General features: G+C 55.9%; 1 protein-coding gene across 2 annotated transcripts; it reads left to right on the forward strand.

The window, feature by feature from the left end:
- Positions 1-343: 343 nt before the first annotated feature.
- Positions 344-16,498, forward strand: ZSWIM8 (zinc finger SWIM-type containing 8). 2 transcript variants are annotated; one of them, XM_036734880.1, is made up of 26 exons: positions 344-793; positions 3,946-4,099; positions 4,282-4,376; positions 4,466-4,638; positions 4,850-4,957; positions 5,087-5,168; positions 5,390-5,510; positions 6,100-6,301; positions 6,966-7,141; positions 7,505-8,498; positions 8,903-9,034; positions 9,117-9,296; positions 9,398-9,581; positions 9,719-9,817; positions 10,783-10,907; positions 11,550-11,790; positions 11,895-12,053; positions 12,299-12,527; positions 12,754-13,043; positions 13,190-13,413; positions 13,915-14,394; positions 14,657-14,807; positions 14,911-15,105; positions 15,365-15,484; positions 15,689-15,867; positions 16,005-16,498. In XM_036734880.1, the coding sequence occupies exons 1-26, from the start codon at positions 589-591 to the stop codon at positions 16,206-16,208; spliced, it is 5,502 nt and encodes a 1,833-aa protein (XP_036590775.1). In that variant the 5' UTR covers positions 344-588; the 3' UTR covers positions 16,209-16,498. The 2 variants fall into 2 exon arrangements, with proteins under 2 accessions (XP_036590775.1, XP_036590776.1); XM_036734881.1 differs by having other exon boundaries at positions 371-793; positions 15,757-15,867.
- The last annotated feature ends 8 nt before the right edge of the window (positions 16,499-16,506 follow it).

The following is a 16,506-nucleotide window of genomic DNA, read 5'->3' on the forward strand; positions in this document are numbered from 1 at the left end:
CCAGAAGGCCGCGCGACGCAGGAGTCCGAGGAGCACAAAGATCCCCGGGATTCCTGAGCGGCCTGCCCGAAGCCTACGATTCCCGGCATGCGTAGCGGGGCTCCACGCCCCCCGCCCCCGCCCCGTTCAGGAATCCAGGGTCATACGGCCAAATTTTGGGGACCCCCGTTTGTAACGTGCCGCATGAAAGCAACGAGGAGACGGGCGAAGCTGGGAAAGTAGGAGACGAAACCTCCGTAGGCAGAACTGGTTCCTCCTCCGGCCCGCAGAAGACGGGACCACTCGGCCGCCCGGAGGAAGTGGAAGTGGCCGGCGCGGCCGGAAGTGCAGATCAGCTGATGGGGGAGGCGGCGCCGCGGCTGCTGGGAGGCCCCGGTGGCGGCAGCAGCGGGTCCGTGTCTCGGTACCCGAGTCTGCGAGCCCGGCCCCGTGCGTGCGCCCGGCGCTGAGGCGCGGCCCCTTCCCGAGCACTGCCAGGGCCAAGGCCTGACCCTGGAGGCCATCCCGAGCGCCCGGACCTCCCCCCCGAGCCGGCCCGCCCCCGAGGCCCGCCCGGGCCTCTCCTCCTCCATCTTCAGCTTGGGCCCCATGGAGCTGATGTTCGCCGAGTGGGAGGACGGCGAGCGCTTCTCGTTCGAGGATTCAGACCGCTTCGAGGAGGACTCACTCTGCTCGTTCATCTCGGAGGCCGAGAGCCTCTGCCAGAATTGGCGGGGATGGCGCAAGCAGTCGGCCGGGCCCAACTCCCCCACCGGCGGCGGCGGCGGCGGGAGCGGCGGGGGCCGCAGCCGAGGTGAGCCGGAACGCCGCCGGCGCGCACACGCGCACGCACGGGCGGGGGGCCGGGCCGGCCCCGGGACACTTTGTCCGCTCGCACGCACGCTCGCTCGCTCCCGGAACGGGCCGGGCGGGGGAGGGGGGGGGTGTTGTGCGGCTTTTGTCCCGGGCCCAGGGGGACCCTCCGACGCTCGCCGAGCCCAGCAAGAGGGAAGCAACCCCCGGGAAAGGCAACTTTGTCGAGGTGGGGGGGAGGGGCTGAAGGTAACCGTCCGAGGAGTGACAGCTCGGCCGAGGTTGACCTGTCGCGGTCTCGGTCAGTGGGCTGGGAGGGACCTATTGAGGTCATCCTACAGGCCAGATGTCAGTCCCCGAAGAGGGGTCAGTCAGGGGACTGGCCCAGGGGTCCCCAACGTCCAGACTGGGAGCCCTCAACCCCGGTAGACCCAGGGATCCTAGGCCGGGACGCTGAGGGGTGCAGCAAGAAAGTGAGAAGGGCGTCCCTGAAGACCCCAGACTCGTTTTGGGCAGGGGGAGGCAGCTGTCTTCGGCCCCCGTGGGATGCCCATTAGGACCTAGGCCTGAGCCCGGAGGATCAGCCTGGGGTTATCCTGGTTTGGGGTCTGAAGAGGACGGGTATGGAGGGTTGTCTAAGCCCATAGGGGTGGGCTCCGCCTGATGCGTGGTGGAAACCTGTTACCGAGGATGGTCCTGAAGGCTGCCCTGAGACTTCCCAGGCTTTTCAGCGAGCATTTTTGGAACTTTCGGAAATAGCCAGCAATACTCTAACGGACTTGGGTGTGGTTGGGTGGAAGGACTCCTGTTCAACTTTGTGGGTTTGACCAGATCCCCCACAGATCTCAGATCTCCCACCCCCCTCAAGATAAGGGATTCTAAAATGGGTCTGGAAAGAATCTGATCCAGGGACCCCCCCTTCTGGGCCCTTGACAAGTGGGATCAGGCTAGGATTGTCTTCTGCTTGTTTCCAGAGAGCCAAGTTTTACAAAACCACCTATCAGATTTATTTCCTTTATATAAGCATTCCAATACAGGAAGGTTAACAAAAGAAAGTAGGAACAAACCAATGTGATTCTGTATGCAACCTGTTTTGCTTCCTGGTTGTTGAAAGAAACAAAAGCAATTTACATTAACTTTAATGAGGTTTTCTAATGGAGTCTGGATTTTGTTTCTGTTTATTTTAATGTTAACATAGTTGTATATATTTAGGGTTTGCTTTATTCACAGTCTACATGTCTTCCTATATTTATTTCATATTTTTATTTCTTGTGGTGCAGTAATACTCCATTACATTCATATGCTATTATATATTCATCTGTTCCTCTTCCAAAAAAAAGTCAGGTACATAACTTATTTCTTAGTTTTTTTCTATTTTTGTACAGATAGGCCTTCTCTTCCTACATCTCTCCCAGCACCAATGCTTTCAGGATGTAAACCTAATAGTGGAATATAAAGGATGTAAACATTTTTATAACTTATACAATTCCATATTACCTTCCAAAAAATTAAAATAATTCACAGCATTGTGTTCATTTTTATGTAGAAGTTCAGTCTCTTCGCATATATGTGTATAATTGTTCAGTTTTTTCCTGGCTACACCCTGTTATATTAATTGCTTTATTAACATGGAATATGACCTACTGTTTTATTATTATCAATCTAATTCTAGTTGGATTGGCGCACACCCACATTAACACCAAACATCCACTCCCAAATTCATACTTTTATTGATATGAATATTTAAAATCCCTTCCCCCAGTTCCAGATTGGAGTTTTGAGATTGTTGCCACTGCTGTGCCATGGTGGAAGAGTCCTGGAAGGAGTCAGAGAACCGGGCTTCAGGTCTTGGCTCTGACTCTTCAGTCACTCTGTGACTTCAGGCAAATCCCTTCCTGGCACTGGACCTGATTTCCTCATTTGTAAAATGAGGAGATTGGACCAGAAGAAATGTAAGGTCTTTTTCAGTTATAAGTCTGTGATCTAGTCACCCCTTTATCTGCCCCCGTCCCAGTCCATTTTTTTTTATATGTGGGTGCCTACCCAAACTGGATTATATCTTTCTTTGTAATCAATTGGTAGCTATTATCTCCTTGATAACCCTCTTGAAAAGTGGGACATCAACAAAACAGTCTCCCAGTAGAGCTTTCTGGCATGCTCCTCTGGAACAGAAAATAATCTACTCATGTCATCTCTAGGCACAGTAATGATCCAACTTTAGCTTAGGAGAGACGGCACATGGCTGTGTGCGCACATGTGGACTTTTGAAAACCCTTCTGGGGCCCCTTGTGTGGCCAACCTTTTCTCCCTCTTGTCACCTCTCCTTCCCTTCATGTCCTTTATAATGAAGTCTTGTCACCCCCTCCCCCCAGGGACTAAAGTCCAAGCCATAGGGCCTTCTGGGGCAGGGGCCTGGTTCTAGGCAGAAAGGTTAATGTGAAGCCCAAGGGCTGAGGGGGAGGACTGCAACTGTAGTGGAAATTTGGCCAGAAATAGAGTCTGCAACATTGACTATATTTTGCCTTTGGTGAGTGTGGAATGGGGACCCATCTGGAGTAGGTGACCCTATGACCTTTCCCTCCCACCACTCCAGGAACTGAGGCTGTGGCAGCAGAAGCTGTTCCTCCTTGGTTTTCCCTAGGGTGACCTGCTGCCCTCCCTCCCTCCCCACCACATCATTCCTCTCAGAGGCTTCCCTTTGAGCTGGTCTTCTGTTGGAGGGGACCCTGGGAGAGGGGGCCAGAAAACAAGCACTAAGAAATGGGAAGACGAGACTGATGGTGATTGTGGTGATGATAGCATGTGAGCAGGCACGAGCCCATTTTTGCAGTTCTATGTGAGAGGGGTCACTGGAGCAAGACTGTCCTGGGCTAGGGATTTCTAGGGAAAACCTCTGGCATTCCCCATTGTAGACGGGGTGAAGAAGTGGGGGTGGTGTCTTCATCCTTTTCTCCCTTGGGTGAACAAGTCTTTGGGAAAACACAGCCTGTGAGATTCCCTTTGCCCCTTTTTATCACAACCCCAAATCTTTTCTCTCTGCCATGGGAGCAGATCCCAGCCAGCTCCCATGGGTAGAGTTAGGAAAAGAGTTAGTGCCAGGCTTCAGAGTGGGATGAGAATGTTGGTGGCCCTCCCCTCCCCTACTCTTGGCAGATGGCCTGGTGATCCCCTTGGTGGAGCTGTCGGCAAAGCAGGTGGCATTCCACATCCCGTTTGAGGTGGTGGAGAAGGTTTACCCCCCAGTGCCTGAGCAGCTACAACTTCGGATTGCCTTCTGGAGCTTCCCTGAGAATGAAGAGGACATACGGTACTGCCAGGGGCCAGAACTAAGGGGCCTGAGGTGGAGCCCGGGGGCCAGGGGCTGCATGGGGCCCGTGTGTGGGGCTGTGTGGGGGCAGGAAGCACTGGGCCACTGTTGTGGGGGAACCCGTTGAGTTGTGTGTGTGTGTGTGTCTGTGCGTGTGTGTGTGTGTCCTCCCTCTCTCTCAGGCTCTATTCATGCCTGGCTAATGGGAGTGCAGATGAATTCCAGCGTGGGGAACAGCTGTTCCGAATGAGAGCTGTGAAGGATCCACTACAAATAGGTATGGACAAGTGGTGGTGGTGGTGGGGGGAGCCATTGCCTGGCCCCTCTTCCTATAACTTGTGCTCCTCTCCCTCCTTGTCTTGGCAGGGTTCCACCTGAGTGCCACTGTAGTGCCCCCTCAGATGGTTCCTCCTAAGGGTGCGTACAATGTGGCCGTGATGTTTGATCGATGCCGGGTCACCTCCTGCAGCTGTACCTGTGGGGCTGGCGCCAAGTGGTGCACTCATGTAGTGGCCCTTTGCCTCTTCCGGATTCACAATGTAAGAGCCCTCTCCACCTGCCCCCCCACTCCCTCTTGTGATCTTCTCTTCCCCACCCCCACCTCTAGCTTACTCATTTTACATTCGATGATACCTTTAGGAAGTAGATGTCCCTCTGCCTCTTTCCTAGCCCCTTATGCCTGTCCCATATTTCTTTTGGCCTCTTGTAGCTCTTACTGCTTTCCCCCAATGTCTCATGTCTTCCATCCAGGCTTCTGCAGTCTGCCTTCGGGCTCCTGTCTCAGAATCCCTGTCTCGCCTCCAGAGGGATCAGCTGCAGAAGTTTGCTCAGTACCTCATCAGCGAGCTCCCTCAACAGGTCTGTGGCTCTGACCCTCTTCCCCAGCCTTGGGGTCCCTTGCTCCCTTGGATCTTTCCCTCTATCTGGTCTATGCTTCTGTAGGCTCACCAGCACCTTTCTCTCTGTCCCTGCCCCTTCCACCCCAAGATTCTTCCCACAGCCCAACGCCTCCTGGATGAGCTCCTGTCCTCCCAGTCTACTGCCATCAACACTGTGTGTGGGGCCCCAGGTGAGTGAAGAGGGCAGGATGAAGGCAATGTGGTAGGTGGGGCTGAAGCAGGGAGGTCTCCTTTTCCCTGGCCAATTCCCCAGTCAGTGGATCGATGGGAATGGAAACTAAAGGGGGCTGGAACCTGCATTCAGTTTTCAAGAGGTGAGGCAGCCGTGCCTCCCCACGGCTGGAGATCCTTGGAGACCAGTGTCTTACCCATGGTACCATGTTTTCCCCAGACCCCACTGCAGGCCCTTCAGCTTCTGACCAGAGCACCTGGTACCTGGATGAGTCTACGCTCAGTGAGAACATTAAGAAGACACTGCACAAATTCTGCGGCCCCTCTCCGGTTGTCTTCAGGTGACCCTTGCCTCCTGGCTAAGAAGCATGATGGGCTGGCAGGTTGGGGGTGAGAGGGAAGGAGGTGAGCTTCCGGGAGTGCCGTGTTAAGACTGTTGACCAGAATTGTGCCCTCCTGATGCCTCCTCCTCCCTTTTGTTAGTGAAGCGGTGGGTGTGCGGTGGTGCTAATCCTCATACTCGAAGGCCCTCCCTATAACTTGGTGGTGGATAGAGCACTGGGCCTAGAGTCAGGAAGATCTAGTTCAAAACCTGCCTCAGACACTTCTGGGACTGTGGGCAAGTCACTTAACCTCTTACCTGCCTCAGTCTCCTGTAAAATGGGGTTAATAATAATAACAGCACCTACCTCGCCCCGTTGTAAGAACCAGAGAGGTCACCTGTCAGGTGCTTGGCACAGTGCCTGGCACTTGGGAGGTGCTCTGCAGCCCTGCCCCCGGTGCTTTTGTCTTCATGACCTCATTATAAAACAGAGCAGGGGTTACCATCGCTGCGGAGTTTGCCCAGGTTCATTCCCCAACCACTGCTTTCCCATGTCCTGGCCCTTGGGAGTCCTCAGCATTTGATCTGGGACTTATCTCCTTCCTCAGCGATGTCAACTCTATGTACTTGTCATCCACCGAACCACCCGCAGCAGCCGAATGGGCGTGTCTCCTGCGGCCTCTGAGAGGCCGTGAGCCAGAGGGTGTGTGGAACCTTCTGAGCATTGTACGTGAGATGTTCAAAAGGAGAGACAGCAATGCTGCCCCGCTGTTGGAGATCCTTACGGACCAGTGTCTCACCTATGAGCAGGTAACCCTTGCCCTCTCCTTCCCCTGTCCCAGGTAGGGGATGGAGAGGAAGCATATCTGTGGCTTCTTGTTGGGGATCTGAGATTGGGACCCCGACATTTTCCATTCTTTTCTGATACCGTTCACTGTTTTCACAGTGGGATTTCGTTTTCAGTTCCAAATTCTCTCCCTCCCCCAACCATTGAGAAGCCAAGAGAAACAAAGCCCATTACACATCTGTATAGGCATTCAAAACAAATTCCTGCATTAGTCATGTTCAAAAAGAAAGACAGAAAGGAGGGAATGGACGTATGCTTGAACGTACGCTCTGAGCCCCTCACTCCCCCTCTGGAGGTGGTTACCGTGTTTCAACATGAGTCCTTTGGGGTTGGTCTTGGTCATTGTGTTGATCACTTCCTAAGTCTTTCACAGTTGGTTACCATTGCAGCGTGGTGGTAACTATGTGGGTTCTGCTCACTTGCCTCTGCATCAGGTCCTCCCAGGCTCCCAGCTTTCTCAGAAGCTGTCCCCTTGATCATTTCTTAGGGCCCGGTAATACTCCTGCCCTTAATTAGAGACCCCAGGCTGGAGGTGGAGCATGCTTTCTAGGGTGGGGGTCAGGGTTTTGCTCACACTCTCGGGGCCCTGGTAGCAAACCAATACCCTTCCTACCCTTTCCTCCCCAGATCACAGGCTGGTGGTACAGTGTGCGAACCTCAGCCTCCCACAGCAGTGCCAGTGGGCATACAGGCCGTAGTAATGGGCAGTCAGAGGTGGCTGCACATGCATGTGCAAGTATGTGTGATGAGATGGTCACGCTGTGGAGGCTGGCTGTGCTGGACCCCTCGATTAGCCCACAGCGGTAAGTCATTGGCATGCCTCTTACTGGTACCCCTACACAGGATTGCAAGAGATCACAAGCTGGAATTTCTTATAGGTACCTGGAATTTAGGTCCAGGAGAAGTAGGGATGGCCCTGAGGTGTGGCGAATACCAGTACCTTTTACTAAAGAATATAGAAGTCGCCCTGCCTGACCTTGGCTGCCTTCCTTATCTCCAGGAGATTCTCCTCTATGGTCTCTAATGCTGATTGAAATACTGTTATGACTTCAGGAAGCATAGGGTTTTAGTCCCTCAGGAGCTTTTCCCTGTGTCTTTCCCTCTTCCCCTTGCTTGTTGGCAGGGGCATAGCTGCCCACAATATCCTGTTGCCTCTGTCCCCACAGTCGCCGGGACCTGTGTGCCCAGCTACGCCAGTGGCACCTGAAGGTGATTGAGAATGTGAAGCGGGGTCAGCACAAGAAAGCCCTGGAACGGCTCTTCCCAGGTTTCCGGCCTGCGGTGGAGGCCTGTGACTTCAGCTGGGAGGAGGCCTACCCACTCCCTGGTGTTACCTACAGCGGTTCTGACAGAAAGCTGGCTCTCTGCTGGGCACGAAGCCTTCCCTCTCGGGCTGGTCCTCCCCGCTCTGGGGGCCCCGAGGAGGCTGGGGATCGGCCCCGGCCACCCCCACCAGAGCCTTCGGTTCGACCTAAAGAGCCCGGGGCCAAGCGCAAGGGGTCGGGTGAGGGGGTTCCCCAGACCCAGCGTGGCCCTCGCCGCCCCTCAGCTGAGGGAGGAGATAAAGCTCCACACAAGCAGGGTCTAGGTGGAGGCAAGGCAAAGCTCCCGGGTGGAGGGTGTGGTGGTAAAGGCCCCGTGAGTGGCGGGGGCAAACGTCGACTGAGCAGTGAAGACAGCTCCCTGGAGCCCGACCTAGCTGAGATGAGCTTGGATGATGGGAGCAGCCTGGCTCTGGGGGCAGAGGCCAGCACCTTTGGGGGCTTTCCGGAGAGCCCACCCCATGGACTTCCCCCCAGTACTCCCCTTAGTCCCCCCACCTTCCACTCGGAACCCCCTGATGCCTATGAAGAAGATGGTGGTGTTTACTTCTTAGAGGGGCCAGATCCCCCAGTGGCCCCCTCTAGCCTACCAGGACTGCTCGCTGGGGAAGGAACTCCCCAGGATGACATCCCCTCCACAGATGAGAGTGGTGGATGCCCCCCTAAGCCCAAAGACATGGCCCCTGGAACTGGGGAAGAAGATGACGATTACCAGGTGTATTACCTGAATGCCCAGGATGGGACTGGGGGTGAAGAAGAGAAGCCCGAGGTGGGTGCTGGTGAGGAGCAGGACCTTTTTGCTGGGCTCAAGCCACTGAAACAGGAGAGCCGAATGGAGGTGAGACTGGGAGAGGAGGCGGGATGCTCCTGCCTCTGGGTGGAGAGTGTATAACAGGGGTTACTTGGTGGTGCTCAGAATAATCGGGCTTGAATTTATATGGTGCCTTTCCAAGATCTATGGGGTGACTTCTTTTTCCCACAATAGCACTAAAAAGGGGGAGTGGAAAACTTATATCCACTTTGTAGATCATTGGATTAAAGATTGAGGGCTGAAAGGAACCTTGGAGGTCCTGTAGGCTGATGCCATTTTACAGATGAGGAAACTGAGGCACAGAGAGGTTGAGATGTGCCCAAGAGCATGGAGTAGTAGCCTGGGGTCCTCTGGTGTTCCACACCCCGCCTTCTGTTCCTTGGCTGGCTGATGAGTTTGCTCTCTGGCTTCTCATGTCCTTCCCTGTCCAGGTACTTTTTGCTTGTGCTGAGGCCTTGCATGCCCACGGCTATAGCAACGAGGCTTCTCGACTCACTGTGGAGCTTGCTCAGGACTTATTGGCCAACCCACCTGACCTCAAGGTGGAGCCACCCCCTGCCAAGGTGAGGCGCCTTCCCTCTGACCCTCCTGTTTCCTTGAATGAAGTGAGTCGGATATTATCATCTCCTTCTGACTTAACCTTAGGGTAAGAAGAACAAGGTATCCACAAGTCGCCAAACCTGGGTGGCCACCAACACTTTGACCAAGGCAGCCTTCCTCCTAACTGTGTTGGGTGAGCGGCCCGAGCATCACAACTTGGCCTTCCGCATTGGCATGTTTGCCTTAGAGCTGCAGCGGCCTCCGGCTTCCACTAAGGCCTTGGAGGTCAGACCCCCTTTCTCCCCATTGTAACTTGTCAGCTTGTGCCCCTCTGCCGTCTTTCCCCTGGCAAGGCTGGAACTCTGTTCTCCTTTTTCGTGTCCCAGGTAAAGCTGGCGTACCAGGAGTCGGAGGTGGCCGCTCTGCTGAAGAAGATCCCTCTGGGAGTGAGTGAAATGAGCACTATGCGGTGCCGAGCCGAGGAGCTCCGAGAGGGGACCTTGTGTGACTACCGGCCTGTGCTGCCCCTCATCTTGGCCAGCTTCATCTTCGATGTGCTCTGCACCCCAGGTGTGGCAAAGCTGCGTGGGCCACACTGGCAGGGATCTGACTGGCTTTTCTCCTGCAGCCTTGAGGCTCCTGTGTCTTCCTGACTTGTGTTTCCTTTTGCTCTTTCTTCCCTGACCGCCCCTCTCCCTCCCCCACAGTAGTTTCCCCCACAGGTTCCCGACCCCCAAGCCGAAACTGGAACAATGAAATGCCTGGAGATGAAGAGCTAGGGTTTGAAGCAGCCGTAGCTGCCCTGGGTAAGTCTGGCTCAGCAAAGGACAGATGAACTCCTGGGTGCCCAGCCCTGTGCCAGGTGCCATGGCAGGGGCTCTTCATCTTTTTGTGAAATGGTCCCCTCAGGCTGGTCTCAGGCAGCCTAGGGACCCCTTCTTAAACTCATGACCTTTGAATGCCTCATATAGAAAGAAAACCAATGATACAGAAATGTAGTCGTCCATTTCTTTAAAATCCATAGCCCCCAGACTAAGACCTGTGTGTGATGGCAAATACGGAAGTATAGAAGACTTGGGGTATCCCCTCAGGTAGTTGACACTTTAGTTGGAGAAACATGAAACAAGCAGAGAATGTGAATTAATGTATGATTAAGCTCAGCTTGGAGATCAGAGAAGGAGAAGCCCAGCAGCAAGAGTATTGAAGCAGGAAGAATAGTTCCCATTTTAAGCTTGACAAAGTACTGAATTCCCAACATCTCTGTGAAGTGTGGGTAGTATGAATGCTGTTAGCCCTTCTTGAGAGAGGAGAAGGCTGAGGCTTAGAGCTAGCCAAGCGCAAAGGCCGAGCCTTATGCTCTTTCTACCACACGAAGTGGCTTCAAGGAGGAGGAGGTGGCGTGTGAGCCAGGCCCTGAAGGGGAGTGAGTGTAGAATGTGTCTAGGCCAGGGTCTGAGGGTCTGAGGAGCACAAGGCGTGTTCCTGAAAGGATGGTGGGCTGCGCTGGGCCCAGGGATGGAGGGCCTTGAAAGCAAGGCAGTGAAGACTTCAGGTGGTCAGAAATGGGGGCCCGTGGCCACCTCATTCTTGCAAAGGATTTAAAGGAAAGCAGTCTTCAGCTGCTCACGCTGCCCTTGGAAACCTAGTGGTCCTGCCCGGCCTCTTTCCTGTCCTAGAAGGGCGCTCCCTTGATAACAAAAAGAGCAAGTGCTGGGAGGGTTCTGGTGGGTCTGACGCCACTGCCCCATCACTGGCACTACCTGACCCCTAGGCATGAAGACAACTGTGAGTGAAGCTGAGCACCCACTCCTGTGCGAGGGCACACGCCGTGAGAAGGGGGACCTGGCTTTGGCACTGATGATCACCTACAAGGATGACCAGGCAAAACTCAAGAAGGTGAGGGCAGGGCCACTGGGCACCAGAGGCACAGTGAGGAGCGGACCTCCTGCCCCTCCCTCCGTGGAGTCTCGGGTCTGAGACCTTGGCCCTGGAGAAGACATTGCAGGGGACAGCATGTGTGTGCTGGGGAAGGCTGGTGTTAGTAACGGGGCGGGGAAGATTGAGTCATTCACCACCATTAGTGAGACGTTATTTTGTGCTCAGCCCCTGGCAAGCCAGGTTCTGTGGGGGTTATAAAAAGTTTGAGCCTGACCCTGACCTAAGAACTGTAGGAGGCTTCCTGGAATGCCTTCTCCCTCTCCCTCCCTCCAGAGTCCTTCCTTTTCATCGACGTTCAGCCCAGGTACCACTTCCTGGAGGTTTTTCCTCATCTCCTCAGTTGCTAATGTAGTTCTCCCCCATATTCCCAAGAGGACTGGCTTCTAACCAGGAACACTGGGTTCCTGTGTTGCCTCTGGGACTGCGCCAGACCCTTCTCAGGACTCTAGGCACCTCTGTGTCTTTAGCACAGTGCCTTGCACTTGGCACAGCGGTTGTGGACTGGTTAATTTCTGGAAGAAGTTGCCTTAGCTGTTAGAGCAGGGGAGGAGAATGTGGAATGGCAGGCAGGAGGTTTTGAGAAGACCCTTTCTCCCCTAGATCCTGGACAAGCTCCTGGACCGGGAGAGTCAGACACATAAGCCGCAGACCCTGAGTTCTTTCTACTCATCCAGCCGTCCAACTACATCAAGCCAGAGGTCCCCGTCAAAGCATGGGGTCCCCACTGCAGGGGGAGGCCTGCAGCCGCTGCCTCCAGGCTCGGCAGGGGGTACCCAGCCAGGGGCTGTGGCTGGGGTCAACCCAGACCCAGCTGAGGGCTTCACAGAAAAGACTGTGCCCGGTGAGAGGTGGGGGACCTGGGCAGGGGTGGTCTAATGGGATAAACCCCAAGTCAGGCTCTCTTCCCCTTGGCACTGTCTGATAACTTATTGCTCCCTTGCCTAGAGAGCTCCCCGCGTTCCCCTTGTGAGGGCCCCCCACCTGAGGCTGCTGTTGCCCCCAAACCAGAGGGGAAGGTTCCAAGCCGCTTGGCACTTGGCAGCCGAGGAGGCTACAATGGGCGGGGCTGGGGATCCCCAGGACGGCCCAAGAAAAAGCACACAGGTATGAGGGGCCCTGGGTTGGGCATGGCTGGGAGAAGGGTCTTTGCCTGAACTGAGGGCTCTTCTTGGGGTGGGACGCTGGGAGGGGATTCATCACTCCCTGAAGCAGTTCCCTAGATTGAGATGGGTCCCAGACAGGTTCTAGGCTTTAAGCCCCCACCCAGGGGTCAGATCTGGGAGTTCCCATCCATTGGGCTCTCCCTTCTTTCCCCCTGCCTGGGGACTGACTGCTGTCTGGGGGATTAGGCATGGCCAGCATTGACAGCAGTGCCCCTGAGACGACATCGGACAGCTCCCCAACCCTGAGCCGAAGGCCACTGCGGGGGGGCTGGGCCCCCACCTCCTGGGGCCGGGGTCAGGACAGCGACAGCATCAGCAGCTCATCCTCCGACTCTCTGGGCTCCTCCTCCTCCAGTGGCAGCCGCCGTGCCAGTGCAAGTGGGGGTGCCCGGGCCAAGACAGCCGAGGTTGGCAGGTGAGTGGGAGAGGCCAGTCTTGTTCACTTGGATCCCGGTTGCTGTCCTCTTCACTCTCCTCACCCCATCAAAGGCCTGGATCTTATCCATCGGAGACATCCTTCCTCCCCAGGCCAAATCTGTGTTGGTTTCTGTTTCCTCTGATCCCCCTGGCCTCTTGTATGCCCCCCAGTGCCCACTGCCCTCCAGTCTCAGCTCGTCCTTCCTGTTTGCGCTGCCCTTCAGGTACAAGGGCCGTCGCCCAGAGAGCCATGCCCCCCATGTACCCAACCAGCCGTCAGAGGCAGCTGCGCATTTCTACTTTGAGCTGGCAAAAACAGTGCTGATCAAGGCTGGGGGAAACAGCAGTACGTCCATCTTTACCCACCCATCCTCGTCAGGAGGCCACCAGGGCCCCCACCGGAATCTGCATCTTTGCGCCTTTGAGATTGGACTCTATGCTCTGGGTCTGCACAATTTTGTCTCGCCCAACTGGCTCTCTCGCACCTACTCCTCCCATGTGTCTTGGATCACAGGTAAATCTAACACCCAGGGCTGAGCCCTGGGGCAGGCAGGGCGGGGGTGGGGGCAGTTCCAGGAAGGAAGGAGCTTGTCTTCACTGGCTGAGGAACCTCTCTTCCCGCATTATGGGGTCTGCTTCGTCCTGATCCCCACCCCATAGGCCAAGCAATGGAGATTGGGAGTGCAGCCCTGACCATCCTGGTGGAGTGCTGGGATGGGCATCTCACACCCCCCGAAGTTGCTTCCCTTGCGGACCGGGCATCACGGGCACGGGACTCCAACATGGTGAGGGCAGCAGCTGAATTGGCCCTGAGTTGCCTACCCCACGCCCACGCCTTGAACCCCAACGAGATCCAGAGAGCGTTAGTGCAGTGTAAGGAGCAGGTAAGTATGCTCAGTGGAAGGGGACGGTGGGGCAACATGAATGAGGTCTAGCTCTTGACCCCTGGGTCCTGGGCGATCTTCTGGGGGCCACAGATGACCTGCTGTCTTTGATCATTTGATATGGTGCCTGTACATAGGGCTTTTTGTGCATTTAAGATTCTTTCTGTCCCATTAGTTTAGTTGATCCTGACAACAGCCCTGTAAAAGAGGCTGGCTGGGGGCTGGGGTGGAACAAGTCTGCTTTCAGCCTAAAGGCCATGTGATTGGTCCCTTATTTAGCTAGTGAGTGGCCAAGCCAAGGCTCAGAAGCCAAACCTCTTGGGACTCCTGCCAGCCAGGAAGCACCTCCCTGAGCACCTGCTCCAGGCTTGAGCTGTCGTCAGAGCTGAGCTCCAGCTGGCTTCCCCTGAGTCACTTAGTGAGGGGCTGTGCCCCAGCGGGACAGTAGAGAGAGGCTTCTAGCTAAGGCTCCTCCCTTTTGACTCTCTGTGCCCTTTCCAGGATAACCTGATGCTTGAGAAGGCGTGCATGGCAGTGGAGGAGGCAGCCAAGGGTGGGGGTGTGTACCCTGAAGTGTTGTTCGAAGTCGCCCACCAGTGGTTCTGGCTTTATGAGCAGACGGTGGGGGGCTCAGCCACACCACGTGAGGGTGCCACAGGCTGCAGTGCCAGTGGGGCCCGGGCATCGGGGGAGGCTGGGCGGGCACTGCCCGAGGGCCGTGGTGGACCAGGGACCGAGGCAGTCACAGTGTCAGCAGCGGCAGTGACGGCAGCAGCTACAGTGGTACCGGTCATTTCAGTGGGGTCTGGTTTGTACCCAGGGCCTGGCCTGGGACATGGCCACTCCACTGGCTTGCACCCCTATACCACTCTGCAGCCCCACCTGCCCTGCAACCCCCAGTACCTTACCCACCCTGGTCACCCCTTGCCCCATATGCCTCGGCCTGCTGTTTTTCCTGTGCCCAGCTCTGCGTACCCACAGGTGAGACAAGAACCAAAGGGAGGGAAGGGAAGGGAAAGAGGAGAGGATTGGGACCCTTTGGGAGGTTATGATGAGGGGACTCTGGATAGAAGATCAGCAGTGTATTCAGGGCTGTCTTGGGGGAAAAGGCCCTCACTGGGCCTTGGAATCAAGGGGAGGACTGTCAGCTGTGAAGGGGGCTTTAGGTATGTGGGTAAATAAAAGTAGAGAGGTGAGGATACTATGCCAGCATGACCTGGTTTTTCCCATCTTCTGTTTCCAGGGTGTGCACCATGCATTCCTGGGTCCTCAGTATCCCTACTCAGTGACACCGTCCTCACTTGCTGCCACAGCTGTATCCTTCCCTGTTCCCTCCATGGCACCCATAACGGTGCATCCCTACCACACTGAATCAGGGCTCCCACTACCCACCAGTGAGTGAGGGGACCAGGGTCTGGGGAAGGGTGATAGGTTGGAAGTGCAGGTGGGGTCTTCTCGGCTCTCAATGCTCTGCTCCTTTTCCCCCTCCCCCTGCAGTGAACAACGTCCATACACCCAGCAGCATCCATCAAAGTTCCACATATCCTGCTGTCCAGGGCAGCTCCATGTCCCCCATAAGCACGCAGCCGAGCTCCCTGCTCAGTGGGAGCTTTCCCCCGCCAGAGGAGGAGACACACAGCCAGCCCGTTGGCACCCAGAGTCTGCATCATTTGCACGCTGCCTACAGAGTTGGTGAGATGGCTCCCCAGGGGTTCTTCCCCTTAGGTGCCTGCCACAGGTCCCATGTGGCAGTGCCACATGCCACCCAGTGCATTTTGAGCAGGACCCATGGGTGTCTTCAGCCCCCATCTTCCTTTGGCCTCCCACACTTGGCTCACATCCTCCTGTCCCTTCTTCCCCTTGGCTGATATGGTCAGTGCTCGGGAGGTGGGGCACCCTTGGGACTCCCCATCTTCTCATGCTCCTGTCCCCCACATACGTTCTTCTCCAGGAATGCTGGCACTGGAGATGTTAGGCCGACGGGCGCACAATGATCACCCCAACAACTTCTCTCGCAGCCCACCCTATACTGAGGATGTCAAGTGGTTGCTGGGGCTAGCGGCTAAGCTGGGTAACACCTCTTCCTAAACCTCTTCGCCCCTCCCCCCTGTCTTGCTCCAAACCACCTTCACAGCCATAGGCCAGAATTGAATCCTGGGATTATTGGGGTGGGCAAAGAGAGAGGGGCTGTCGGACCTAGAGCTAAGAAGGGCAGCTAGGCCCCTAGGGCAGGGGTATCTGCCTTGGTCTCATGCCCCTCCCCCCTGCCCCCCAGGAGTGAACTACGTGCACCAGTTCTGTATGGGGGCAGCCAAGGGGGTGCTGAGCCCATTTGTGCTACAGGAGATCGTCATGGAGACGCTGCAGCGGTTGAACCCTGCTCATGCGCACACCCACCTGCGCACCCCAGCCTTCCATCAGCTGGTCCAACGGTGCCAGCAGGCATACATGCAGGTGAAAGCCCTGGGGGAGGTGGAGGAGGAATTTAAGGGTCAACGGAAGTGCTTGGGGAGAGCCATGGAGCCCTCAGGACTGTCCATGGAGACAGGCCTCCATCCCCTGAGCCTCAATGTCTGCACGCTCCCTTCTAGTACATCCACCACCGCCTGATCCACCTGACCCCTGCCGACTACGACGACTTTGTGAACGCAATCCGCGGCGCTCGCAGCGCCTTCTGCCTGACCCCTATGGGCATGATGCAGTTCAACGACATCCTGCAGAACCTCAAACGCAGCAAGCAGACCAAGGAGCTGTGGCAGCGTGTATCGCTTGACATGACCACCTTCTCCCCTTGAGCCTGGCCCCCCCTCACCCTCCCAGAGCCCATCTGGAAACAGACAGGGGGACCTCTAACCAACTGGGCAGATTTGCTCTGCTCAGGGGGTGAGGGGAGGTCCCTTGTAGCCCAGACCAGTGGTTGTTCCTAGGACGTTGTTTGTGGCTAGGCCTGGGCCGGGGGGGGGGCAAGCTGGGGACATGCTGCCTCTGGGCCCAAGAGCCAACGGCTAGTTGGGGGTGGGGGGTGCCGGGCAGCCTCTGATATTTATTTGGCATTTATAAATATATAAACTCTCCTTTTTTACTCATCTGTCT

Source organism: Trichosurus vulpecula, chromosome 8 (genome assembly GCF_011100635.1).
Source record: "Trichosurus vulpecula isolate mTriVul1 chromosome 8, mTriVul1.pri, whole genome shotgun sequence".
Taxonomy (NCBI): Eukaryota; Metazoa; Chordata; class Mammalia; order Diprotodontia; family Phalangeridae; genus Trichosurus; species Trichosurus vulpecula.

Coding starts and splice junctions, on each gene's coding strand:
- ZSWIM8 (XM_036734880.1), top strand. CDS start 589: ATGGAGCTGATGTTCGCCGAGTGGGAGGACGGCGAGCGCTTCTCGTTC. Junction 12,054..12,298: donor GCCCAAGAAAAAGCACACAG/GTATGAGGGGCC, acceptor CTGGGGGATTAG/GCATGGCCAGCATTGACAGC. Junction 15,485..15,688: donor GGGGCTAGCGGCTAAGCTGG/GTAACACCTCTT, acceptor CCTGCCCCCCAG/GAGTGAACTACGTGCACCAG.